General features: G+C 46.6%; 1 protein-coding gene and 1 pseudogene across 2 annotated transcripts in view; one reads left to right on the top strand and one right to left on the bottom strand.

Annotated features, from left to right (window-relative positions):
• WDR93 (WD repeat domain 93) overlaps positions 1-26,640 on the top strand; it is a 36,764-nt gene that overhangs the window by 9,186 nt on the left and 938 nt on the right. Inside the window, exons 5-15 of one of the 2 annotated variants that reach the window (XM_012643789.1) lie at positions 782-891; positions 2,460-2,498; positions 5,485-5,569; positions 8,793-8,964; positions 11,416-11,486; positions 12,393-12,479; positions 13,582-13,701; positions 15,068-15,281; positions 17,432-17,495; positions 19,137-19,293; positions 19,654-19,849. In XM_012643789.1, the coding sequence (XP_012499243.1) occupies positions 782-891; positions 2,460-2,498; positions 5,485-5,569; positions 8,793-8,964; positions 11,416-11,486; positions 12,393-12,479; positions 13,582-13,701; positions 15,068-15,281; positions 17,432-17,495; positions 19,137-19,293; positions 19,654-19,849 (1,315 nt within the window). The remainder of the gene's footprint in view (positions 1-781; positions 892-2,459; positions 2,499-5,484; positions 5,570-8,792; positions 8,965-11,415; positions 11,487-12,392; positions 12,480-13,581; positions 13,702-15,067; positions 15,282-17,431; positions 17,496-19,136; positions 19,294-19,653; positions 19,850-26,640) is intronic. The other variant, XM_012643790.1, reaches the window with a different exon arrangement.
• Positions 9,346-10,334, bottom strand: LOC105809810 (annotated as a pseudogene).

Genomic DNA, 26,640 nt, shown 5'->3' on the forward strand with positions numbered 1-26,640 from the left:
TTATAATGCCTTATGTATTTGAGGAAACTTTTGTACCATCTATCTTAGTTACCTATGGCTGCCATAGCAAGGTACCACAAACTGGGTGGCTTAAAACAAAAGGTATTCTCTCGCAATTCTGGAGGCCAGAAGTCTGAAATTAAGGTGTGCAGATAATTACTTTTTAAAGGAAATGTTTAGCCAGGATTCCATACCATGGGAGAGCAACATTTCCGGGTTGACAGGCACACGCACAAAAACTAAGAATGTTTGTATGACAAAATCAAGTACCACAACCACCCCATAAGTTGTCATCTCCTCAAATATTGGTCAGAAGAATTCTCTTGAGGCATCTTTCCGAATTCTTACTCTTCCTTAGCCATATTCCTCTCGGTTACTGATTCTATATACGCCACCTTCCTCCCCAGATAGGTGTAACTCAAGGCACAACGTCAGTGGAGTTTATCATTTGCAGCACAGAAAACACGGGGACTGGGCAGAGCGGGCAGCCTGGTTGAAAAGGGTGCTGCGTCAGTGCCGGCAGTGTGAGAAGCCCCTGTTCCCTAGATGCCAGTGGCTTGAGGGGAGAACTCTGCGTGGGAAAGTTATTCGGGGAGTGAGGACTTGCAGGGAGCACTGCAGAAGTGCATCTCCTTCAGTTTGTCGAGTCGCTGCTCCGTGGGTGCCGGCTGCAGAGGTGGCTGAGCTCCGTGCCAGCGGTTCTGAGAAGACGAGCTGTTTCACAGAGGAGACTTGTGGCCTACTTGCAGTTGCTCAATGATTCTTTGGTTTCCCAACGCAGGAGCTGGAGATGTTTGGCTGGATGTGTATAAATTGCCCAAGGAGACTTGGCTCAAGGAAGTGGAGCACTCCCAACTCACTTCGAATTCAAAGAAAAAAGTCAAACAACCGGTAGGAAACAGCTCTGCTTTTAACTGATAGGTTTCTCCCTTGACCCACATCTACTAAATCCTCTTCGGAATTTCACAATGAATGAGGCCTCTGGGCTATAAGAGAGGACAACAGGAACATTGGCCCACGTCTCCCAAATCAATTTGCTTTGGTTAAAATAAGATATTAAAAAGTAGAAGTGTCTTCAGTAGGGGGACTCTCAGTGCCTCCCTTGTCTGGGAGCTGCCTCTCCACTGAGACCCCTCCCAGGCATTTCTCTGGAAGGAAGTTCTTTCGTCTGACTATTGCTTCATAGGTAATTTTTTCCCCCTCCTGGTTGAAATAATCCTTTCACGCCTTGAATTCCACTAAATTTGGAATTTGTGGTGTAAAGAGGTTGTTCTCAATATGCAGAAACACATATATTCTTTATATTATTCTTGGAAGGTAGTAACTCTACCTTTTCATTTACATATAATGACTGAGCCTTGTGCTGTCTTTAAGATAGAGTTGCTCAGTAAATATTGACTTAATTTGCTTATTTATACAATGTGTGCTTATTATTTTTCTTTTTTAACTACCACCAACTAATATTAATTGAGCACCCCTTTAAAACACATTGTATTAAATGCTAAAGAATTAGTGATTATTATTAATCACTAATTAATAATTAGCGATAATTATTAATACAGGAGACCAAGATTTAGACTCACATTCACTGCTGAGCTTATTGAGTGGCTTTGAATAAATGCCTTTCTCCCCGGTCTTCACAGTGGAGTGTAGTCCTGTGTCTCTGGGAGAGTTACCAGCCCAGAGATCTTCCTCCTTTAAACTTTACAGAATTTATTGTTTGTACCTCTTTTTTTTGACACTTCTCACATACTTTCTCGGTTGTTAGTTATCTTCTTATACATGAAAGTCCTTTTGTCTTCAATAGATGATAAATTTCTGGATTGTTAAGACCATGCCTTCTGCTTTTTGTCAACCAATCTCATAGTATCATACTTAGTACCCAAAAGATATACTTTTTGATAGACTAATTTGTTATGCAAGTGGAAAAGTCACCTTGAATGGCAGTGGTTTCTTACCATAATTCACTCCTTTTTCTTATACTGAGAAGTAACCAGCTAATGCCAGTTACGGTGGTAGTTCTCTTACTATGAATTATATTTAGAGTTAATTATGTATAATTCTCAATCCATCATGCTGGCAGGAAAAAAAAAGAGAAAAAAATAAAATAAATATAATTCTCAACATCACTGACATATTTTGTGAATCAGAAATATTTGCTTCAACTTGGATTTTATTATGGTGTCCTAACTTATCTCCTCACCTCTATTCGTTCATATTTCCTCTTATTAACTATTTCTTGTTTCCCCAGTTACTTTTTAAGATTCTGGAAAATAGGGATCTTTTTAAGATCCTGTAAGCCAGAAGACCACACAAATATTGGCCCTTGGTGCCTACCGCATGAATCCACTTCTCACAAGAATAACTAGGGGGAAGGAAGAGCATCTCAGAAGATGAAAGGGGGAGAGGAGAACCTATATCAAACCTATTGTGAATTCATTTCTCATTTTTTTACTTAGAACACTCTCGATCTCCTTTCTACAGATAATTTAGAAATGGTAAGAAATTTAAAGAAAATCTCCAGAGAGACTTAAGTTGCATTTTAGAGATTTTTATTTTTACTTGAAATTTACCTTAAATATCAAATATAGTAGCAAAATGTTCCACCAGGGTACTGTTTTCAGATTCTCTGTGACTTAATCTTGTGCCTCATACCCATTGAAGATGGCCTCCTATCCTTGAGGATAATTGACCCAAGTCCCTTTGTCCGGAGGTAGATTTACCTGAAGTTAAGAGAGCTTGAGGCTGGGCATGGTGGCTCACGCCTGTAATCCTAGCACTCTGGGAGGCCAAGGCAGGAAGACAGCTTGAGGTCAGGAGTTCAAGACCAGCCTGAGCAAGAGCGAGACCCCCCTCCCCCCACCGCCCTGTCTCTACTAAAAATAGAAAAAATTAGCCAGTCAACTAAATACAGAAACAAACAAATTAGCCAGGTGTGGTGGCGAGCACCTGTAGTCCCAGCTACTTGGGAGGCTGAGGCAGGAGGATCGCTTGAGCCCAAGAGTTTGAGGTTGCTGTGAGCTAGGCTGATGCCAAGGCAGTCGCTCTAGCCTGGGCAACAAAGTGAGACTCTTGTCTCAAAAAAAAAAATGAGAGCTTAAATTTCAGAGGAATTTCACTTTGGGTCCTGGGGAGGGCCCCTACCAATGTGTTCACATGGTGGTATATTTTTGTAAAATTGACAAAAGTAACATATTTTAACCGCAATCACTGAAGACCACTGTCTCTTTTCACTCTAACTTCTATCTGTCACAATTTTCCCCATAGTGGATGAAATTAGAGTGGCCATGGGCATTTAGTGTTTATAATTTTGTGTTTTTACTTAAGGAGGGTCCCTTGATACCTAGATATGACCCTCCCAAAATAACAGCCCAATCCACAAAGCCAAGTGACTTAGGGGGTTTTGTCTTTGGAATACCTTAGAGCAGTAGTCCCCAACCTTTTTGGAACCAGGGACCGGTTTTATGGAAGACAATTTTTCCACAGATGGTGGGGTTTGCAATGGTTTTGGGATGACTCATTACATTTATTGTGCAGTCAAACCTCTTTGCTAATGATAATCCATATTTGCAGCTGCTCCCCAGCGCTAGCATCACCGCCTCAGCTCCACCTCAGATCATCAGGCATTAGATTCTCATAAGTAGAGCGCAACCTAGATCCCTCCCATGTGCAGTTTACAGTAGGGTTTGTGGTCCTATGAGAATCTAATGCAGCTGCGGATCTGACAGGAGGTGGAGCTTATGCGGTGATGGGAGCAATGGGGAGCGGCTGTAAATACAGATGAAGCTTCACTCCCTCGCTCTTCCTCTGCTCACCTCCTGCTGTGTAGTCCGGTTCCTAACAGGCCACAGACCAGTACTGGTTGGAGGCCCGGGGGTTGGGGACCACAGCCTTAGAGAAGAGAGAGGCTTCCGTGTAGTTTCCTAGCTCTTCCTCTGAGACAGGGAGCACAGCATGCTATCCAGAGGTTTAGCTCTTGGAGGTCTCAGTCATATCAGTAAAGTAGTGGTGGACTTCTGAAATGGAAGTCTCTTGATAGAGCCCTTTCTTTTTTCCAGTTTTAAATTATATTATGTTGCAAATTATACAAATAATATATGAATGCATCACTCTTGGAAAAGTCAGGTCATTCAGAAAAACAGCCCTCTCCAGGGGTAATCACCATTATTAGCTTGGTATATGTTTTCTAGATCTTTAGTGTATATTTATATTCTTATGTTTATTTTGAAAAATATAGTTTCATTTCATGGGAATTTTTTTCTACATAAGTGGTATCATACTATATATATTTTCTTACAAACTTACATTTTCTTACTCATCCATTGTGATCAGAAAACATTCCTTATATATTTGAATCCTTTTAAGTTTATTGAGACTTGTTTATGCCCCAAATGTGGTTTACCTTGGTAAGTGTTCTATGTGCACTTGAACAGAATATATATTCTGCTGTTATTGGTCAAGCTATCCAAGCCTTACTGCTTTTCCTTCTATATCCTTAGTGTATTCTTACTGATTTTCTGTCTACTTATTCCACAAGTTATTGAAAGAAGAATCTCTAAGATCGTAGATTTATCTATTTCTTTTTTCACTTCTATGAGTTTTTGCTTCATGTATTTTGTAGCTGTTAATAATTTGTAATGTTACATCTTCTGATGAATTAATCATATCATTTGCTCTTTGATACCTGATAATATTTTTTGTTCTGAAATCTTCTATGTCAGATATTAATATAGTCACCCCAGCTTTCTTTTGATTAGTTTTAGTGAGGTATATCTTTTTCTGTACTTTTACTTTTGACATATTTGTGTCATTACATTTAAAATAAGTTTCTCGGCCAGGCGCGGTGGCTCACGCCTGTAATTCTAGTACTCTGGGAGGCCGAGGCGGGTGGATCGCTCAAGGGCAGGAGTTCAAGACCAGCCTGAGCAAGAGCGAGACCCCGTCTCTACTAAAAATAGAAATAAATTGTCCAAACAACAAAATAGAAAAAATTAGCCAGTCATGGTGGTGCATGCCTGTAGTCCCAATTACCCGGGAGGCTGAGGCAGGAGGATTGCTTGTGCCCAGGAGTTTGAGGTTGCTGTGAGCTACGCTGACACCATGGCACTCACTCTAGCCAGGGCAACAGAGCCAGACTCTGTCTCAAAAAAATAAAATAAAATAAAATAAGTTTCTCTTTTTTCCCCCTATAGGTTTAGATTAGGAGTCATAAAATGAGTTTCTTTTTGACAGCATATAATTGGGTTTTGCCTTTTTATACAATCTGACAATCTCTGCCTTTTAATTGGGGTGTTTAGACCACATACATTTAATGTGATTATTGATATGCTTGGGTTTAAATCTAGCACCTTGCTATTTACTATTTGTCCCATCCGTTTTTCTTCCTTTTTCCTGTTTTTCTGCCTTCTTTTAGAATGAATATTTTTAATGATTCCATTTCATCTCTTTTGTTAGCTTATTAGCTATCTCTTTTTCTTATTTTAGGATATAAACATTTGTTTTAAAGGAGACATTAAGTTAAGTCTTCCAGTTCATATAATGAAGATCAAACCACCTAAACCTATCACGGGTAAGTATGATTCAACTAATACTGTCTTTTCTTTTGCCATTGATTTCTCCATTTTTCCTTTTTTCCCTTTCTCCACATTTCTAATCTTTTCTATTAATATTCATTAGCAGTAATATCTAAATTACAAGCGTAGTTCTGAAGAGGAAACTTCTTAAAACTCGTAAGCTCTGGGACCTTAAAACAAAAACCATAACTCTGCCGAGGGAGGAAGCAAAGGCTTTGTCAGAGGAAGAGACATTTGGGCAAGGTTTTAAAGAACAAGTGGGAATTGACCAAGAGGAGCTGAAGGGATAGCCCCTGTAGGCAGAGAATAGAGTGCATCCTCTCAGCACTTGCACGTGATCTCCAAGACATAGTTGAGAAATGTTCACGATAGCATTATTTACAGAGGCAAAAGATTGGTTAGATAACATCTGGTACACTTATACAAAAGAATACTTTGCAACCATTAAAAAACAAAAAGAAAATGTAAAAAGCCAAGAATAGACAATTTACTCTTGTAAAAGAACATGGTGGTAGGACTAGCTCTATCAAAATTCATTACAAAGCTACAGTAATTACTAGAATCTGTAGGAACATGTAAGGAAAAAAAAAGAAACAAAGCTACGGTAATTAAGACAAAATAAGTAAACAATTAATAGAAATATAAATGAAATATAAAAATGTAGATAGAAAAATAGATGAATGAACAGAATAGAGAATCCAGAACAGACCCAGGCATAAATGGATACTTGACACATTATGGAGGCGGCCCCACAAAGCAGTGGAGAAAGGGTGGTCATTTCAGTAAGTAGTGCTGGTTGTCCACGTGGAGACAAAAATAAAACTTACCCCCTGCCTCATATCATACACAAAACGAAATTCCAAATAAGTTGTAGAAGTAAATATGAAGGGCAAAGCAATAAAGTGATTAGAAAATTATAGTATAAACAATATCTGTATGACCTCTGGGCAGGGAAAGACTTTTAACCAAGACACAAAAAGTACTTATAATAAAAGTAAATTTTGATAAATTTGATTACATTAAAATTAAGAACTTCTAATCATCCAAAGACATCATTAAGAGCCTGAAAGAGCAAGCCACATAGTGGAAGAAGATATTTGCAAAACACATAAAACTTACTAATGGTCCATATCCAGAATATATAAAGAATTCCTACAAATTATTAAGAAAAAAGATGCTCCAGTACAAAACAGCAGGAGTTGTACAGGCCATTCACATAAGAGGTTACTCAAATAGCCAATAAACATATGAAAAGGGGCTGACTGTCATTAGTCGTAAGAGAAATGCAAATGAAAACCACAATGAGATACCACTGCACGCACACTAGGAAGGCTAAAATTATAAAAGACTTACCATACTAAATGTTGGTGAGGATGTGGAACAATCGGAACTTCCATACATTGTACTTGGCAATGAAAATTGGTACATCCACTTTGGGAAACAGTTTGGTATTATCTAATAAGGTTGACAATAATTTATAGCCTGTCACCCAGCATTTGAACTCCTAGGTGGGGTGACCAACTGTCTCAGTTTTCCTGACTGAGGGCTTTCCTGGGATGTGAGATTTTCGGTGCAAAAACTAGGAAACTCCTAAGCAAACCAGTTTGAGTCCTTACTTCTAGGTAGGTACCCATAGATTTGCAAGCAAATGTGTACCAGGAGACAGCTACCAGAATGGTGATAGTAACATGATTTTTAATAGCCCCAACCACAAAAACAACCAAATGTCCATCAACACTAGAACAGATAAATTGTACTATATTCACTCAATGGAATACTATACAGGAATGAAAATGAACAAACTACAGCTACACACAAGAAAATGGATAAATCTCACAAACAGTATTGAGCAAAAGAGGCCAAGCATAGAGTTAATACTTATGGTCCCCCTTATATATAGTCAAAATTAGGCCAAAAAAAAAACCCTACAATGTTGAGGATGCATGTTTAGGTGGTGAAGTACAAATCACTGCAGTGACGTGCGACAGTGAAAGTCAGGAGAGTGGTTGCGATCATTCCCAGGGGGTTGGGATTGGAAAAGAGCCCTTGGGAAGCTTCTAGGGAGCTGGTGATATTCTATTTCTTGACCCGAGTAGATAATACCAGATCTTTGCTTTATAATAATTTATTAAGAAATATATTTTATACCCTTTTCTGAATGTGTGTTACATTTCACAACAAGAAAACAGTATAATAATTAAAAATTATGTAGTTATTAAATAACAATGAGGAAGAGCTATAGTACTAATATGAAGTGATCTCCAAAATAAGTGAAAATGCAATGGGTATAGTATATAATAGCAGTTCTCAAACTTTAGCTGCATCGGATTCCTTTGGAGGACTCATTAAAACCCAGATTGCTGGGTCCCCTTGCAGAGTTCTGTTCTAATAGGTCTGCAGTTCTAACAAGCTCCCAGGTGACTCTGATACTGCTGATTGGGCACCACCCTTTGAGAACTGCTAGTGTATAATATGATACCATTTGTTTATGAAACAAGTGTGTCCCTCTAGAAAGTTAGGCAAGAAACCGATGACAATTGTTGTGTCTGGGGACGTGGCCAGGGGCACCGTGGGGCGTCCTGGGCAACTTGAGGGACTCAGGCACCTTCCAAAGTGAACAGAATTCTGAAACTCAGGGTGTGAATCCCCAGTTTTACTGAGGATTTAGGACAAATGAAAAAGAAGGAAATAAACAGTTTGGGGGAAAGGGAGTAATAATAAAAATGATTGACAGAGAAAGGAGTTTTTTTTAAAAGAAGGTAATTGGATCAACGTCAGCATAGGAAGAGGCTGGGACTGCCTAACTGCATGGTCTTCAGCAGTGGCTGGAAAGTGATGGTAACTGGTGGGTTTGGGGCCTACCTTAGCTGAGGAGACAGCAACAGTGATCCAACGTCTCTAGTGGCATCGTGAACATTTCCCTGGCCTCCTTTGCAGAGATTCCGTAATCCAGAAGCAGAGAGAAGGATGCTGAGATGGAGACATAGAATAAGAAAGAGGGAGGGTTGCTGCTCTCTGCCCGGCCGCTGTGAGCCCGTGGGGTCGGGGAGAGGCCGGAAGAATACTGAACACCTGGGCTCACAGACCAGTTGCAGAGCAAGAATGGGTTTCTGAGGAGGAGGGATTCTGCAGGAAACCTGGAAGCGCAAAGGAAGGAGGGGGAAATCAGGAAAGGGGAAGTCAGATGGCTTGACTAATTCTGGAACCTTTTCAACCTAGGCACCACATTTAAAAGTCCCCTGGAAGTCTTTGCAAAGATTGAGGACTGCTACGGGCTGGGCTCTGGGCAGAATCACTTCATCAAGGAAAGTCAGTGGGAGCAGCAAGCGGAGATCTTCAACGCTTCCTACAAGAAGTACCTGGATGGCGAGTGGGAGGAGGAGCCAGCCAGGTGAGCCAGAGGAGGCCCGGCAGAAGCTCCCCATCCCTGGGGAGCTGGGGAACCCCCTCCCACCCAAGCTTCTGCCCTCTTGGCACACGCAGGAATCAACCCAAGGACCTGAATTAACCCGAGATCTAAAAGCTCTTTCCGGTCTGGGGAAATTTTCGGAGAACTTCAGCAGATCTTTTGAAATGTATAGAGATTGTTTAAACATAGTTAGAACAAAGGCCGATAACATGGATTTTTTTTTTCAACTTAATATGTATTTATTTAGAATGTAGCACTAACAGCATGATGATAAACTATCACAAATCTGTACCAGGAACTACACCGTCTTTAAAATGGGTTATTTTTCACAAGTAATTTAGTAACATCAAAATGATTATCTCATCAGGCAAAGGAAAGAAATGCAAAAGCAGTTTCTTTTTCTTCTACCAGTTGCTTTGCAGTAAGATCCATCTTCTCACATGAGAAATCACTAACAGAGAGACCTTCAGCAAACTTCCAGGTCTTATTCTTGATTGCAGCAGAGAATGAGCGGAGCAGATCCTCGGGAATACCATGCGGTTGCCTTCAGAGATAACGCCCATGGACACATTCTCTCCCTCTGGGGTTCCAACCAGACGTCTCTGACATGCGCAGAGATGGCTTTCGCAGCAGATGTTGCCCTGGTTCTTTCTGAGCCTGGGTGGTGCTGCTGTACAGGCACGATGAATTCTCCCTTGAGCCGGCTCTCACCTTTCAGAGCTTCATAAATACCAGCTGCCTTTCCTTGCGTATCACCTTGGCATGGTTGACATCTGGGTACTGAGCTGAGGAATGATTTCCCCAGACGATGACATTCTTTACATCGTCATCAGTCACACCAAGTTTAAGCGCGATTTGAGCTTTCGCTAGGTTGTGATCCGAATGAGTCAAGCGACCGCAGTTCTCCTTGGGGATGGAAGGAGCTGACTTGCAGGCTGTCAGGCAGTTGGTGTTGGCTGGGTTACCCACGGCAATCACCTTAACTGACTTCTTAGCATATTTCTCCAAAGCTGCACCTTGGCATTTGAAGATTTTCACATTTGCTTTCAGTAAATCTTTCCTTTCCATGCCTTCCCTTCTTGGCTTGGAGCCCACAAGAATGGCCACATCCAGGTCGTTGAAGGCACCCTCTCCTTTATCTGTTGTGGTGACATCTTTGAAGAGGGGAAGGGCACAGCCTCGCAGTTCCGTTAGGATACTATCCAGGACACCCATCGTGGGGTGATATCCAACAGCACAAGAATCATAGGCTGGTCTTTACCAAAGGCAGATCCATTTCCGATTCTGCACAGCAGTGAGTATGCAATTTGATCAGCCGCTCCAGTCTCCAGGACGCCGGTTGGTGCAGTCATGACTGGGAACTGCACAATTTCAGCATCTGCAAAGTGAGCCTCGGGGAGTCAGGGCGCCTGCACTGCGGCACCGACTCAGATAACGTGGATTTAAAAGAAGGACTAGATATCTATGGAGATGAGAAATAGAATTTATTTTATGGTTTTATGTATGACATCTCTTTAAAAAGTTTTTTCGCTGGTTATCTAAAAAACACAGAAGATCCTAAAGACAGAAATAAAATTTTTCTCCACGTCCTTCCTGCCTTTGTAAATGTAACATAGTGCAGGTATACAATTATTTTAATACATTCCTTTCTAATTGCAGTCAGCACTTAATCCTCATTAACCACATGTTGGGACAGTAAAAACTGAGCCCCAGTCTTTGCAATCTCTGTGGTAGAGCTGGTTTTAGGAACTAGCTCTCCTCACCTTGTTTTCACGTGAAAAGTGAAACCTCTCATCTTGCTGTCAAGTGGACCTTGAATTTTCTCACTCAAGACACAAAGTCCTAAGGCTAAGCCCTACTGGCAGCCACCTGAGACTGACTAGAGGAGCCATGACAAGGTCCTGTGTGTCCTGGAGCCGGCTCTTACAGCCTGGTGAGATATTGAGGGATTTTGTAGGCCAGTTGTTAAACCCCTGTGAATTGTCTATTGTGGGAGTATTCACGCCATGAAAATATGCAAACCTAGAATCAGGGCTTTTTTTTTTTTTTTTAAGAGACGCTGTCTATGAGCACACCGCAGGTTGTCTTGTCTTCTGATAAGACAGCATTTATGCAGATGGCTCAAGTCTGCTCTTTAAGGGATCTTCCCTGAACACGGAGGCTGCTCTCCATAAGGGAGCCTTGTCTGGCAGGAGCTCCGCCCTGTACCACACTGGCCTGGGAGTGACTCCGAGCTCCACCTGACCTGCCTCACCAGTGTCCAAGGTCTGCGCATCCCGCCAGGACCAGCGCCTAGAATGTGATGGCCGCATGGCCCTGTATCCCTGAGCAGGTGCATCCTGACTGCTTCTGAGCGTAGTGCCAAGACACTGCCGGTATCGCTCCTTGCCAAGGAGTCTGCATGGCTCTGACTCATGTCTCTTTCTTTCCCAGTATGGCCACCTTCCACTTCCTGCTTCCTAGCTGCGTAATTGCCATGCCAACAGAAGTCAAGAACCCCGCAGGTAAATGAACATAAAGCGGGTAGTTGTCCCAGCAAGTGATCACCTGGGGGAAATCCCTCGGCAAGCCCTCCTAGAGACATTCTGCATGACAAACCTTGCGTTATAGGAGGGAATGAAGGGGGAAATTAGGTTGCCAGCTATAGCTTAACAGTCTCTGTTTGAATCTATGTCCCCGAGCACAGATTCCTTGATAGTGGAGGCTGCCACTGCCTTCAGGGAGTGGGTCTGCTGTAGAGAAGGCCATGAGCACACATCCACCAGGCTGTTTCTGGATATGAATTCATCTTGGAGAAAATGTTATTGAGGCCAGGAGCGGTGGCCCATGCCTGTAACCCCAGCACTTTGGGAGGCCAAGACAGGAGGATCACTTGAGGCCAGGAGTTTGAGACCAGCCTGGGCAATATGGCCTGGCCCCATCTTTACAAAAAATAAGAAAAATTAGCTTGGCGTGCTGGCACATGCCTGTGGTCCCAGATGTTCGGGAGACTGAGGCAGGAGGATTGCTTGAGCCCAGGAGTTCGAGGCCACAGTGAGCTATGATTACACCACTACACTCCAGCCTGGGCAACAGAGCGAGACCCCATCTCTGAAAAAAAGAAAAGAAAAGAAAATGTTATTTGAAACACTGACATCCAAGTGGACATGAATTTTCTAGAAGATGCGAAAGTAGCCAAGGGGCAGTTGTGACTGTGCTCCCTACGCAGGAAGGCAAGTGGGTCCTAGGAACAGTCCTCAGGGGGTGCCCAGCCCCTCTTTCTCAGGAAGCTCGCCCTTCTGTTGGGTGCTGCCTATGAGAACAAACCACTTCAGACTTCAAACCAAGTACCTCTTGTGCAAACACCTTCTGTGCAACGTAAAGGCCACCCACACTTCTTACGTGATACCCTTTCTTCTCTTCTTTCCCAGGAGTAGCCTGTGTCCTTGGCGTACATTGGACCGGAAGTCACAATTTTTTCCTCTATTCACTGAACCGAAGTCTGAAGGATAAAGTTGGTACTTAACTATTGAGATGGGAGTTGCTTAAGCTCAGGGCTCTCAGAACATGTCCTTCTCCAGCTTAGCTGAGAGCATGCGACTGACATATCAGTGTCACTTTAGGGGACCATAGCCATGCAGGCAGAAGTGGGGGCAGTGGTGCCTATAGTGCGACCCAAAGTGTCTGTCTCTGAACTGTCATATTTCTTAAAGATGATAGGTCAGTAGGGACAAAGCCCAGAGCCAGGTCCACAGGCCTCCTTAGGCAGCTAAGGTAAAAAGAGAGAGAGAGCTTGTCCCAGCCCCCTGTCTGCAGACTGCGTAGTGTCCGGCCAGCCACCTCATGCCGCAGTCCTCTGTTATCTCACGTGACACACAGAGCTAATTAGTGAGGCCGTCGCTATCTACTGTATGCATTTGCTGAGAACGGCAAATCCAGAGTTTCTGTATGTGAGAGCTCTTTGAAATTGAGAGGCACTAAGGAAGCATAGGTTGTTTTTGTTTTACAAATTCACAGAAGCAGTTACATGAGCAAGTTCACTTTGTAATAGTTCCTTCAGCTGTACATTTGTTATACTTTAATATTATATTTCCAAAGTAATGTTTAGAAATTCACAAAGGAGAAATTTCTTTCCTTCTATGCCCTACTATGCCTCTCCCAGCCAGCATGGCTTTTTTTTTTTTGATCAACAGAAACGCTAGCCAATGCGTGGCTTCTAATCTCCACTTCTGTACTGACTGAGTGGCCTTGGGCAAGTCTCTTACTTCTCCGCCTCAGTCTCCTCATCTGTCAAATGGGGGTACTAATGGGACCTGTTTCACAGAACCTTGTGAGAATTAAATGACACGATGCATGTAAAGTGCCTAACAGTGTCCAGCACCTAGGAAGTGCTCATTCGAAGTTAGCTGCAGAGTAACAATAGTGTGACTTCTTACTGTGTCTTCGTAAGGAAGGAGAATAGCACTTTGTAGAGAGGAGCGAGGCGGTGAGTCCAGACAGGTGCTCCTAGTGCCCATGCCCTGAACAGCCAGCCAGTGTAGGTCTCAGGTTGTCCAGGTGAAGTGATGGGCGGGTGCAGGGTCTCGTGGGGACCCTGGTGAGTGGTGTCCTTCCCCTTAGATCCCGAGGGCGTGTGGCCCTGTGCCGCGCCCATTGCAGTCTCTCAGCTCAGCTGCTCCTCCTCCTACCTGGTGCTGGCCTGCGAGGATGGCGTGCTTACGCTCTGGGACCTGGCCGAAGGTGAGCCCTCCCTGCCTCTCTTCCTGGCCCCTGGGTGGGAACTCTGGGCAGTGAGACTGTGGGAGCTCTGAATTCCTGCAGTCTCTGGGCCTTCTGTTACCTCTGAGTCCTTAAAGTCATCTTGGAGAGCTGGTCCTGCTTTCCCCTCATGCATTCATTCAACAAACATTTATTGAACATAATACGTGCTAATGCTTCCTATTGCCCATGTATCTATCGAGTGCCTGCTCTGTGCCCGGCACTGTACCAGGTCCTGGAAGTACAACGTTGCCTTCATTATTGCACTCCAGTGAAGAAGTGTCTTCCAGCATAGTGCAAGGGAACATGTGACCTCGGCCCTGCTCCTCCCAGCCCCCAGGTCCTCAAACTAAGCCCGCCATGTTTCCTGCCATTGCACGTCCACCCCAGTCAGCAGGATCACTATTGGTATCGGAGCCAAGGCACCTATAAAGCGGTCAAAGCGAGACCAGTAGCTATTCTGGGTGGATGACACCTTGGTGGGGTTCCAGGGTCCTGCTCTGCAGGTATAGAAATCACTAGTATCTCTTTACCCTAAATTGATCGGTCTCTAGGGAATTATCTGCCTCTCACCAAACGTTTTAAAAAGCAATGAACGAATCAGTGGTTTGCCATTTTACAGCTGGAAATGTGTTTCCCTAGAGAGTAGAGGCGTAGCGGCAGCCCTCCTGGTGGGGGAGGAGAGCCAGAGCTAGTGCCCTGTTCGCTGGGGACTGCTAATCACACGGGGCAGCTGGCTGGTCTCGGGGGGGCATCCGTCAAGGCAGTGAAGGGCCTTTCTTACTTGGGCTGTCTCTGTCTGAAGAATCCAGTGGTTATTTCAAATTGGAGGACGTTCTCCCACATGGTGCTAAGAGAAACATCACTACAGGCCTCCCTGAATTTTATTTATTGAACCAACAGCATTATTATAGAAGCAACAGGTATTTCAGGAAAGAAGACCATTGCCTTGACCAATAGCTTGTTTTCTTTTTGGATAGTGATAAATTGTTATTTGGCTACACGCTCACACACCTCCTTTTCTGAAACCACTCCCCCTCTGTCCACACACCTTGGCATCCCGTGGGCAGCTGCAGTTCAGTCCCTGCCTGGGCCGTAGCTTCCTTCCGTTCCAGGACTGACTGTGCCCTCCCCAGCTCCTTTCCATCACGGGAAGGTTCCCCTGACAGGGGCTCTTCTCTCCCATTGGGCGCTGCGTTTACTGGTTCCACTCGCAGAGGGAGCTCATTGCTTGACCTTGCCCTCAAACCCTGCAAGTCCCTCACACACTTCCCGGGCACAGACCCTGCACCCACGGCTGCCTCCCCCTACCCACTTTTCTCACCTCCTCTTGTAATTATTTTTCCAGGATTCCCTCTTGGGGTCATTGCTCTTCCTGAGGGATGTTTCTGCCAAAGCATTCACTTCCTAAAATACTTCTTGGTCCACAAAGGACAGAACGTGTATCCTGGGGATCCAGTGAGATCCCAAATGAAATGTGTGGTGCTGTGCGCAGACGCTTCCCTCCACCTGGTGGAAGCCAACAGGACGCAAGGACCCACCATCCGTGTGCTTGTTGAGAGGTCGGTGGCTTGAGGGGAGGGTGGGGTAAATAATCCGCCAGACAGATGATGCTAGTTCATGGTAAAATCTGACCGCCTGTCTGAATGCAGTCCATTTCCCTATAGTCATCATTCTCCCAGTGAGCTTCTCAAGATCACCAATGTCATATATATCTTACAGATTTTTCCAACAAAATTGTATGATGGCACAAACGACATCTGCTATGGTTTGAATATCCCCTCCAAAACTCATGTTGAAACATAATCCCAATGTGGCAATATTGAGAGGTGACTGGACCTTTAAGAGATGACTGGGGCTGGGCGTGGTAGCTCACGCCTATAATCCTAGCACTTTGGGAGGCCAAGGTGGGGGAGGATTGCTTGAAGCCAGGAGTTTGAGACCAGCCTGAGCTAGACCCTGTCTCTACAAAAAATAGAAAAATTAGGCAGGCATGGTGGTGTGCGCCTGTTGTCCCAGCTACTTGGGAGGCTGAGGCAGAAGGATTGCTTGAGCCCAGGAGTCTGAGGTTGCAGTGAGCTATGATGATGCCACTGCACTCTAGCTGGTGGGTGGGGGGAGAGCGAGACCGTGTCTCAAAAAGAAAAACAAAAAAAGAGATGATTGCATCATGAAGGCTCTGCCTTTATGAATGGATTAATCCATTCATGCATTAATGGATTCATAGGTTAATAGATTAATGGGTCATCATGGGTGTGGAACTAGTGGCTTTACAAGAAGAAAAGAGACCAAAGCTAGCATGTGAACATGCTCAGCCGCTACCATGTGATACCCTGCACCACCTCAGGACTCTTTAGGTCCCCACCAGCAAGAAAGATCTCACCAGCAGTGAGAGCTTTAACCTTGCTCTCAGTGGTCCCTTAACCTTGGACTTCTCAGTCTCCAGAACTATAAAAAAATAAATTCCTTTTCTTTACAAATTACCTAGTTTCAGATATTCTGTTACAAGCAACAGAAAACAGACCAAGACAACATCTTTCATATCCCATATGACCAAGAGGTGGCTAATTTCTGCCAAAATCACCTTTTATCAGCTTCCCCAAGGATCTCTCTTTTAAACATTTTAAAATATTTTATGCATGGAAATGAATCTATACAACGTTTGTGTGCATGTGAGATCAACTCCCCTGTACCCACGGAAATAGATCATCTCCAATTCCATTAGGGCTCCCTGTGTGCCTCTCCCTCATCACATCCTTCTTGCTCCTCCCCAAAAGGAACCACCTTATTAATTACCCATTGCTGCATAACAAACCACCCCAAAACATAATGGCTTAAGAAAACAGTCATTGTTAGTCCTTGATTCTGTAGGTCAGCAATTTAGGCTGATTGAGTTGGTCAGTTCTTCTACTGGTCTTGCCTAGGCTCTCACCTGTGCCTGCCGGCAGCTTGCAGCTCAGCTAGGCCTGGCAGCTCTAAGATGGTCTCACTCACACACCTGGCAGTTGGCAGGCTATTGGCAGGAGCCCCCGGTTATCCTCATGGCCTCTCCTGCAGAGCGGCTCGGCTTCCTCACGTGGGCTCCTAGCAGCAAGAGAAGGCAGCCCAATGCACAAATGCTTCTCAAGCTTCTGCTTATGTTACATTTGCTAATGTCCCATTGGGGAAAGCACATCCCATGGCCATACCCACGTTCAAGCCGTGGAAAAATAGACTCTACCTTTCGATGGAAGTCACTGCTAAATATAGCCAATCGTTTTTTCAATTTACCATATCATTTTCCCAAATTCATCATTCCTTTGCTTTCCTTTAAGGACTACATTTGTATGACTGTATCTCTAAATAGTGTATTATTTAACTGCATATTTAGGAAACGTGTAAATGGAACCATATTCTATGTATCGTCCAATTTGTTTTTCAGTGCTCTTTATTCTGTGACTTGCTTTGCAACACTGTTCATGAGAGCCATGCATACTGATGCATTATCTCCAGCTCTTTTACTTTCATTGCTGTGTGTTTGTATTCCACGATTACTTAAGCATCCTCTTACTAATAGATAGCTGAATTATTCCTTATTTTTTGCTACTATGAATAGTCTCCTCACATATCTCTTGGTTTCCCTGAGTTTCCCCAGGATATATGCCTAGAAGAGGATAGCAAAACTATAAAACTCTTAAAGTAGGACAATGTCTGTGTGTCTTCTGTCCTATAGGCCCGTAAAGCACTTGGATGAAGCCATCTGTGCCGTGGCCCCAGTCCCAGCCTTACCTGGCATGGTAGGTTCCCCTGGCCTCTCATTCCTCTTTTGTGAATGTGTTCATCTTTCCTTCAAAAAATATTTGTTCAAGGCCCACTATGCGCTAGGCGCTGGACTAGCTTTTGGGTTTACAGATATAAAAGAAAAAGTACCTGCCTTTATAGAGCTCATAATTCATTCGGGAAGACAGACAAGTCACCAAGCAGCTGGCCTTGAACATGAGACGGGCTGTGATACGACCTTGCAATGAACACGTGGAACAGAGGGAGGGGTCCCCGAGCTCAGCCTGCAAACATGGGCAGCAGGGGAGGGCGGTGTACTTTCCGGAGGAGGCGACATCTGAGCTGAGGCAGAGGAATTGAGAAGGCAGCGCCATGGAGGCGGAGAGCACCAAGTGTCCAGGCCCCGCAGGAGTGAGTAGCTGCAGCGTCAGATTGCTGTGGAATGTGGAGCGGGAGGAGCCTGGGGTCGGGGACAGGGGGACCAGACTGTGGAGGGCCTGTACGCCGGGCGAGCAGGGGAGCGGCATATTCAGAGAAGGGATGGAGAGCGATGTTAGGAGATGGACTCCGCAGTCCGCGTCTGCGGCTGTAGCCGAAGGACAGGAGGCATCACCTGACTTGCAGCGCTGATTCCCTGATCCTTCCGGGCCCACTGAGGGAACGCAGGCCTGGAGAGACAGTCTGTGAGTCCCACTGTGGCCCGCAGAAGGTGAGGGGTCTGTAGGACCCCTAGGGGAGGCTCCGAGAGGTCCCGGGGCTAAAAATGTAGATTCCATGCCCAGCAGCCAGTTAGAGTTGGTGAGTGATGGTTGAAGCTGTGGGTTCCAGCAGGTTCCCCAGCCAAAGAGAGGAGGGGAGTAAAGAGGTTCCTGCGGGTACAACCATCACCCACAGGGCAAGGAGAATGACTCACGAACTGACTGAGAGCGACTCCGAGGAAAACCACAGGTGGGTCCTGCACACTCAGGAGGAGAGTGTGCAGGTGAGAACACAGTATCCTGTGCTAAAGAGAAACCAAGCGCCTGGTGGAGACAGGCATCTGAGGCCGGGAGACAGATGGCAGGAGGTGGGGGAGTGGACAGGGTGACGAGAGACCTTCTTGTGGGAGGAAGGGGAAAGTGGTGTGGCAGCTGGAGGACACAGGGTTAAAGGGGGCTTTCTAAGGAGGGGTGAGTGTACGTGTTCACTACAGAGAGGATGGGGCACAGGCAGGAGAGATCTGGGATCCCAGGCCAGGAGGATCTCAGGCTGTTGGATTGAGCAGGGTCTCCGAGGCGGTGGGAAGGAAGGGCGTGAGGAGCAAGGGGAGGGACTAAATCTTGGCCACGTGGAGGCTGAGCCTTCAGTGGAGATGTGGGGAAGAACTAGGAAGAGAGGCCCGGCCGAAAGGGGAAGCATGGCCCTGGAGCAGGCAGCAAGCGCACGAAGGCCTGTGTGCTGAGGGTGGCCCCAGAGGACTCAGCACACTCGTGTCTGCGATTCCCCAACAGCCCTGGATGGATCAGAGGCTGGGTGCCCAAGGGCCAGATCAGTTCTGTTCCCATGTTTTATCTCCAGCTGCTTCTCTTATTTCTTAGTGGGGCGACCTCAGCACTCTACCTTCTTGTAAGGGACAGAGTCCAGGAGAGGTCCCCACTCACCATCTCTTTGCTTCCCAGGTGCTGATCTTTTCTAAGAATGGCTCTGTGTGCCTCATGGATGTGGTCAAGCGTGAAGTCATCTGTGCCTTTGCTCCCCCCAGATCCTTCCATCTGGCAGTCCCTTGGAAGCCAGTGTTTATTGTGTCTTCATACCCGCCGTGTTTCCTGCTCCGAGGTACAGAGGGGGACCATGACGCTTGGGGTGATGCCAAGACCTGTGGCCTGCTGACCACTTCCCCGACTTTCTCCATCCTCTCACGCAGCAGAGAGCAATCCCACCAAGCTCCTCCCACTCTGCTACCCCTCCACCACAGGCCAAACGATACTGCAGCTCAGTCCGCACAGGGTGCTTTGGTAAAATGCCAGCAAGGTCTGCTCTCCGGACTCCTGCTCCTCCGGAGCAGTGAGCCCCTCACAGCCCAACCCAGACGCCCCAGCCTTTGTAAGCAGAGAGCAGCTCCCATGTGCCCAGCTGGACCACAGAGTCCGTCAGGTAAGCAATCACCGTAGAGAGTGCGGTGTTCTTTCATTGCAGATGATTGTCCACACGAAACCGGATCCACCGATGATGCCGAAATCCAAAATTCTATTTTCTATTTTAATTTCGAGGCCTACCCACTCCTGAAAAACATCTCAAAAAATTGTACCATTCCTCAAAGGGACTTGGATAACACGGCCTTCCCCCAGGCATTGCCGCTGGAGATAAGATGTGAGCGTTTCCTCCAGAAGAGGTAAAGAGTTCTGTGTTTACAGCCCCTCCCTGCGTCCGGGGTTGTCTCTGGACTGAGGGATAGTGGAGTTTGTTTTATGGTAAGATCTTTTCAGCATTTCAATTCCTGCCTGAGGGATTTAAACTTCCCCCTACTGCACTGCAGCCCACCAGCCACACTCTGATTCGTGGTTGGATTGCTAGAAAAGGTGTGGTTAATTCAGGCTGTAGCAAAGAAGGGCTTCCAGTTGGTGTTTTCTTCCATCAAGACCATTTTTTTACTTTCTCAATTCCTTTTTTTTTTTTTCAACCATGTTTGGATTATTAGACCCAAACATTGAAACAGGGGTTGGCAAACTATGGCCTGTGGGCCGCATCCGGCCCACTGCCTGGTTTTGCAAAGAAGATTTTGTTCAAACACAGCCATGCCCATTTGTTATCTGTGTTATCTGTGGCTACTTGTGTGAATAGTCGCATTGCGAAAGAGACCATATGACCCATGGAGTTTAAATTGTTTACACTCTGGCCCTTCACAGAAAATGTCTGCCGAGCCCTGGTCTGAGACCGCTTCCTTTACCCACCATCTAGATAGACGGTTATGCTGCGTCTCTCCCTTCCCTCCTCTTGCCACTCTCCCCAGTCCTCCAACGACCAGTTGTCTGCTTTCCTTTCTGCTCTAGAAGCACACTGAACGGGACTCGGTCCATTCTGGAGAAGCAGGTGTCTCTTCTAATCCATCTCACGACAAATTTCTGGGGATTTGCAAATTCGTGTTGACAATTCCCCTGTGATCTGACCACACACGTAGGGCAGACTGGAGTTATCAGTGGACCTGGATCCTAGCCCCAGACCTGCCGCCACAGAGCTGGGCGACGTTGGCAGTTCCCTGTCCTTCCAGGGCCACCTCATCCTTATGTGCGTAAGCTCGGAGAGTCTGCGAGCTCTTCAGTGGCCACACGCCCCTTCACGACTGTTCCCCCTTTCTCCGTGTAGACTCTTCCTGCAGGGAGGAGTGAAGTAGAACGGGTAAGATATGCGGGTCTGGAGCCAAACAGACCGGGGCTCGGTTCTCAGGGTCCCACTTACTGTGGGGCCTTGGGTGAGTCACTCAACCTCTCAGAGACTCGGTCTCCTCAGTCATTCAAAAATATGTAATTCTCCCCCAAGATGTGCCCAGCTGAGTTCTGGCCACTTTAATGATGCCTCATTTTTAGGGCTTGTGCGTATTAAGGGAGACAGCACATGAAAAGTGCCAGGCATGGGGTGGCTGCTCAATAAATGTGGGTATGACAAGGATGACGTGTCCCCTCCCTGTTAATCCAAGTCCATGCCTGGGAAAATCCTAAATGTCACCACAAGGTGACACCCAGCTCCTCTTTGCTTTCCGTCTCGTGCCTGCGTTTCTCTGTGTCCAGTGCCGTAGTGGGTTGTTGGGTGGCTGGCAGTATCTCGTGGAGGGCAGTGTGCACATTGACCAGGAGAGGAATATAGAGGAATGTGGTGTCACGAGCCTTGGGGGAGAGGGAAAATGAAGAAGGGGACCGTTGACACTGTCCCTAACTAAAGATTGACCAGGAATGCTCAGCTCTCCCTCACAAGGAGGTTCTCATGCTGAGCCCTGGTGACCTGCTCTCAGGACACGCAGCTGAAGAACTCGGGGGAGTGTCATGATGCCCACACTTACTTTCGAGTGGTCCAGGAAGATATCTCTAGAGACAGAGAGAAAGAGGGAGATAAATGTTAACAACTGGTGAATCTAGGTGCAGGTTCATTGCACTACTTGCAACTTTTCTATAGGTTTGAGATTTTTCAAAATTAAAAGATAGGGAGAGGTTATAAAATACAATTTACAGTATAATCCTGATTTTGAGTAAAAGAAAGAGAAAACTGGGAATATGTACGCCAGTGGTAACATTGGTTATGTTCAGGTGATAGAAGTATGTGTGGTTTTTTTCTGTTTTCTCTGTTTGCAACTTTTTTACAAAAACATATGCATTATTTTGGCAAAGAAATTAAAAATGATGGTGAAAAACTAAGTGAAGAGCATGAGGGTCAGTCGTGGCTGCAATGAGCAGTTGTCCAGGGGAGGGGATCTTGGCCAGAAGCTTTCTAGCGCTCTCACTTGAGGCTTCAAGCACCCTTTGTTTGATGAGTTTATTTCTTTTACTGCTTATTCTTGTCTAACCCCCTCCTTTTCCTAGCCTGGAAAGGATGAGCCCTCCCACGTCACCCAAGGCCAACAGGCTGCCCTACCTGTGGGCAGGGGCCAAGGTACGGTGGCAGCTCTGGGCAGCTCACTCCCACCTGGCTGCAGCCTAATGGACACTTCTCAGCCTTGACCAAGGGGACCTGCCCTCAGACACCTGCTGAGCCCACTTAGCCCGTGAAAGCTGATTCGAGCACAGGACTACTACCTCCACAGAGTGATTTCCCAATGTGAAAAAGTATATTTGTTATTTGCGATATAAGTTATAATATATATTCACTTGTATTTTAGTAGAAATTTGGAAAGCAGGAAAACACAAAAAAGAAAATTTAAATAACACATAATCCCACCACCCAAGATCCCCAGCCCCGCCACTGCTGTGTCGGTGCGTTTCCTTTCCGGTTTTTCCCCTTGGCATTGTCAGGAAATGAGATCACGTTTCTCATCCACTTTTTTATCTGGATTTATGTCATTCCAGAACATAACTTGAAGACTTTTTAATTTTGAGAAAAACATCTTTGTAAATACGGTTTTTCATGCCCACGTAATATTCCATAGGAAGAATGTCTGTAATTTACTTCACGCCTCTGTGTTTCGAACTACTCGAATTAGACGACCATCCTTTCTGCCCTGACTTCCCCCAGGCTCTGGAACACCAGAGGCCCATCCTGGCCCCTCAAGAGAGAATGGGGGGGACGCTTCCACCTCCCCCTTCCCAGATGTCTCCCTCCTTGTCAACACAGCTTAGCTCCTAGGCCCCAGCCCCAGCCCCTCCCCAGGAAGGCCCCCCAGCAGCTGGGTGGGGTGCAGGGGAATGCCTCCTAAGGGAAGAGGGCGTGAGTCAGCAGGGCTGACCACAGGGGCGTTGGGGGCCAGGAGCAGGGCTGGAGGCTGACTGGGCGGGGGGAGCATCGGGCAACAGGAAAGCTAAGGCGAGCTGGGAGGGAACACAGCATGTGGCTGGGGCAGGCCCAGGTCCTGGTTCCTGGGATCCGGCTTGAAGGAACTTTTACTTAGCCCTGATCATATTATCCAAATCACATGCCCTGGGGCAACCCAGCTCTGGTTTGGGTTGGGAAACACTACAATTTAAAGAAGGTTTTTCCTGTTGTACTTGCTCAAAGTTGTGATGTCTGGGCTTTCCCAAAGAGTGCTCCCCAACATTTGATGATGAAAGTTCCCAAACATGCAGCAGCTTTGAAAAACATTTCAGTAAACCCCCGTGTACCTACATTCTAGACCCCGTCATTGACACTTGACTGTCCTTGTTTTATCACACATATCCATATATGCCCCAGAGATTCTAATCTTTTTTTTCTGTTTACTCCCATGTCTGCAATAGTTTCCATTGGCCCTAAAACTAGGTGCAACTTTAAGGCAGTTGGTGTGGCAATTGATTCAGAGTTTCAACAGTCTGTCCCAATTGTTTCCCCAAAACCCACACTGGGACTTTGGTAAATAGCCGGCATGAACCGCCTGCCTTCAGGCGTTTGGAAGGAGGCCAGTTAGCACCAAATGTGCCGCCCTGCCCGGGGCCTGACTTCTGCTCCCCTCCAGCCCAGGCCTCAGCGGGACCATTTCCTTCTGGCTCGACTTCTTGTCTCTGGCTGGTCAAACTTGATCACAAGACAGAATTTTCAGGACACTAGGAAACAGAAACAAAGATTTTTCTCCATATTCCCTGTGGAATGCCACGCAAAAGGTTGTCCCCACCCAGCTTCCTGCCAGAACGTGGGCTTCGGGATGACCCCACAGTCCACAATCCACACAGCCCCCCTGGCAATGGGCAGGCAAGGCCTGTGTGGGCGCCAGGTGACATTTCCCTCAAGGTTGGAGGAGGAGGGTGAGGAATGGTATTCTGCCCCGCTTCGTTACCGTCCCTGGGGCTGAAACTGTGGGCCTATCTTAACTTTCCTTTGCCCTTCTTGAGAAGCAAAAGGATGAATCTCTCCTGAAATTATAGCTTCGTAGACCCCAGATGTGCACACAGTCAGGCTGTTTGGATGCAAAGGCTTTGTTCGGGGACCGGCAGGTAGATGATGTTACACCTTCTCTCCCAGCCTGTGACGGGCAGCCCGTCTTTTCGGAAGATGCACACACACTTGTCAGTACCTTGCTTCAGAACAGTAGGAAACAGGAGGAAGCGGTGTGTCCTGCCATCCTGGGAGGGGAAATCTGTGTTTGCTGATGGTGGAGAGAGGGTGTCGCAGGCTCCCTAGAGGGCTTTTACCAGGGGGTTCCCATAAACCCCCTTGCCAGTCAGTGCCAGCTTCAGATGAACGAGCCACCCTCCCCATCCTTCCTCGCTGCCGAGCACTGTCCAAGGAAGTCACACTGCAGAGGCGACTGGTGCTGGGCAGGGGCCCCGCCCAGCCTCCATGTGTCCACTCCGCACACGGCCATCTCCTACCACCCCGCCTGGCTCAACTCCTGCTTCGCACAGCACCCCAGTCCCTTGACTGCCCTCTGCCTTGGGTCACCCGAGTCACTTCCCACCCGCACAGCCCACCTGCCTCCTGACTCAGAGAAACAGGTGCCCTGCTCATGCCCGAGGCTGACATTTAATACTTGCCCCTGGATTTGAGGTCCCAGCCCATCCCCTTCCCCAAGACAGGGAGCCCTCGCTTCCTCTGCTTATCTTCTCTTTCATCTGGCTGGCAGTCTCCTCCTCTCTGATGGCTTGTCCTAATTATGGGATAATGTCACCATGTTCCCATGTTAGCGCACAAAGAGCATGCACCTTCCTAGCTCTACAGCCACAGCTGGAGCTGGCTGGGGGAAGCGCAGTCCACACTCCACCCCTGCGTCCTCCTCTCCTCTGCTCCTCCACCCTCTGCAGACTCCCGTGGCTCAGTCCGGCCCCACCGTTCCAACCCACCGTCCTCACACAGCCATTTGGGGAGTTTGCCCCCATGTTTCCGTAGGGCAAGCTGGAGGCAGACTGCAAAGTTGTGGGATCTGGGATCGGCGCGGGTGAACAGAGAGTGTCCATGCAGTGCTGCTCCCGAGACGCGGCCTGGCGTTCCTGTGGCTCCGCGGGAGGATGCCCAGGCCTCACCCCTTCCCAGCTGGCTAGACAGGGACAAGCAGCCGTAGCTCAGTATTATTTTCATTTGGAAATGAAGGAGGTTGAGCATCATTTTGTCATGCATATTATAAATTTCTCTCTCTCCTGTGCCTCACCTGGGTGTTTCCCCATGGATGTGCTCATTTTCTTTTGATTTTAAGACTTCTTTGTCAGTGTGTTGCAGATGACTTTTCTTGGTTTGTCTCTGAAGTTGTTTTGATTGTTTGTCCAGCCAGACAGAAGTTTTCAGTGTCTCACGGCTGGAATTCTCAGCCTCTCCCTTGGGCTTCGCTCAGGGTGGTTGTAGTGAGTCTCCAAGTCAGGGTGCCAGCTCCGCAATCCCGCCGGGACAAGGATTAGAGTAGAGGGGAGTTCAGGGTAAGACCTGACTCTGGCACCCTCTAGCTGTGTGACTGGGGCAAACCTTGGTGACCTTCTTTGTAAAATGGGGTGACGGTCACATCTCCTCATAGGATGTTGCCTGGCACACTCAGAGCAGGCTAGCCATTGCTTATTATTTATTACTAGATACAAGGAGACAGCTCTTCCGCACACCAACATTATATTTTAAAAATCACCCATGTTCTGTCTGAGCACATGGATGGCTTCGTTTCTGGCCTTCCTTTTAAAACTTGTTCTCGTTCCATCTATGCGGCTGCCCCCGGCACGGTCACTCGCTGGGGCTGTGTTGTTCCCGCCCTTGACCCAGCAGTTTCACTTCCACTTACTTAGCAGCAGCAGCATCAGTAGCGTAATGATTAACCTTTATTGACCACCTACTACGTGCCAGGGACTGTGCTGAGTGCTTTGTGGGCACAATCTTTTATGTCAGTATTATCATCCTCACTGCACAGGGAGAGGACCGAGGCTCACAGAGGTCAGATCACCCATCCAAGGTCACCAGCTTGAAAGGGAAGGGGCAGGGTTCGAACACGAGCAGTGTGAGGCTAAAGCCTGAGTTTCTAACCTGTGCCACCACTCTGCCTCCCACCCGCCCACCTGCCCCGAAACACGCGCAAAGACGACCGCAGGCCAAGACGTCCACTGCAGCCCTGGTTATCCTGGCAAAAGGCAGGAAACCCCAAGTGTGATCCATCGTGGGAAAGGAGGCAGATCTGTGAGCGCTGCCCAGGGGCGATTTCTAGGACAGCTTTGACGTGAAAAGAGCAGGGCGCACGACAGTGTGTTGCACACTTGCATTTACGCTTAAGCAAAAGATCACATGCAGGTCTGAGCTTGTGTGTGTGTCAGAATTTTAAAGACTCTACAAGAAGTTGTTAATTACTTGCTTTGGGAACAGAAAATAAGGATCTGAGGTAAGAGGGAGATTTAATTTTGTATCCACTTGTGTTCTTTGATTTTATTTAAAAGAAGCAATGTATAGATTACTTTTGTAAGTTAAAAAAATGTTCATCTCCACATAGATGTCCCATGTGCAGAGCCTCAAAACAAAGCAAAACTACAATCCTCTTTCTCCCCAAAAGTGTTCCTCTTCCTGTTTACCCTAAGTGTTCTACATCATTCCGTCCTGTCCAGCACC

Source organism: Propithecus coquereli, unplaced genomic scaffold, assembly GCF_000956105.1.
Source record: "Propithecus coquereli isolate 6110/MARCELLA unplaced genomic scaffold, Pcoq_1.0 Scaffold20, whole genome shotgun sequence".
Taxonomy (NCBI): Eukaryota; Metazoa; Chordata; class Mammalia; order Primates; family Indriidae; genus Propithecus; species Propithecus coquereli.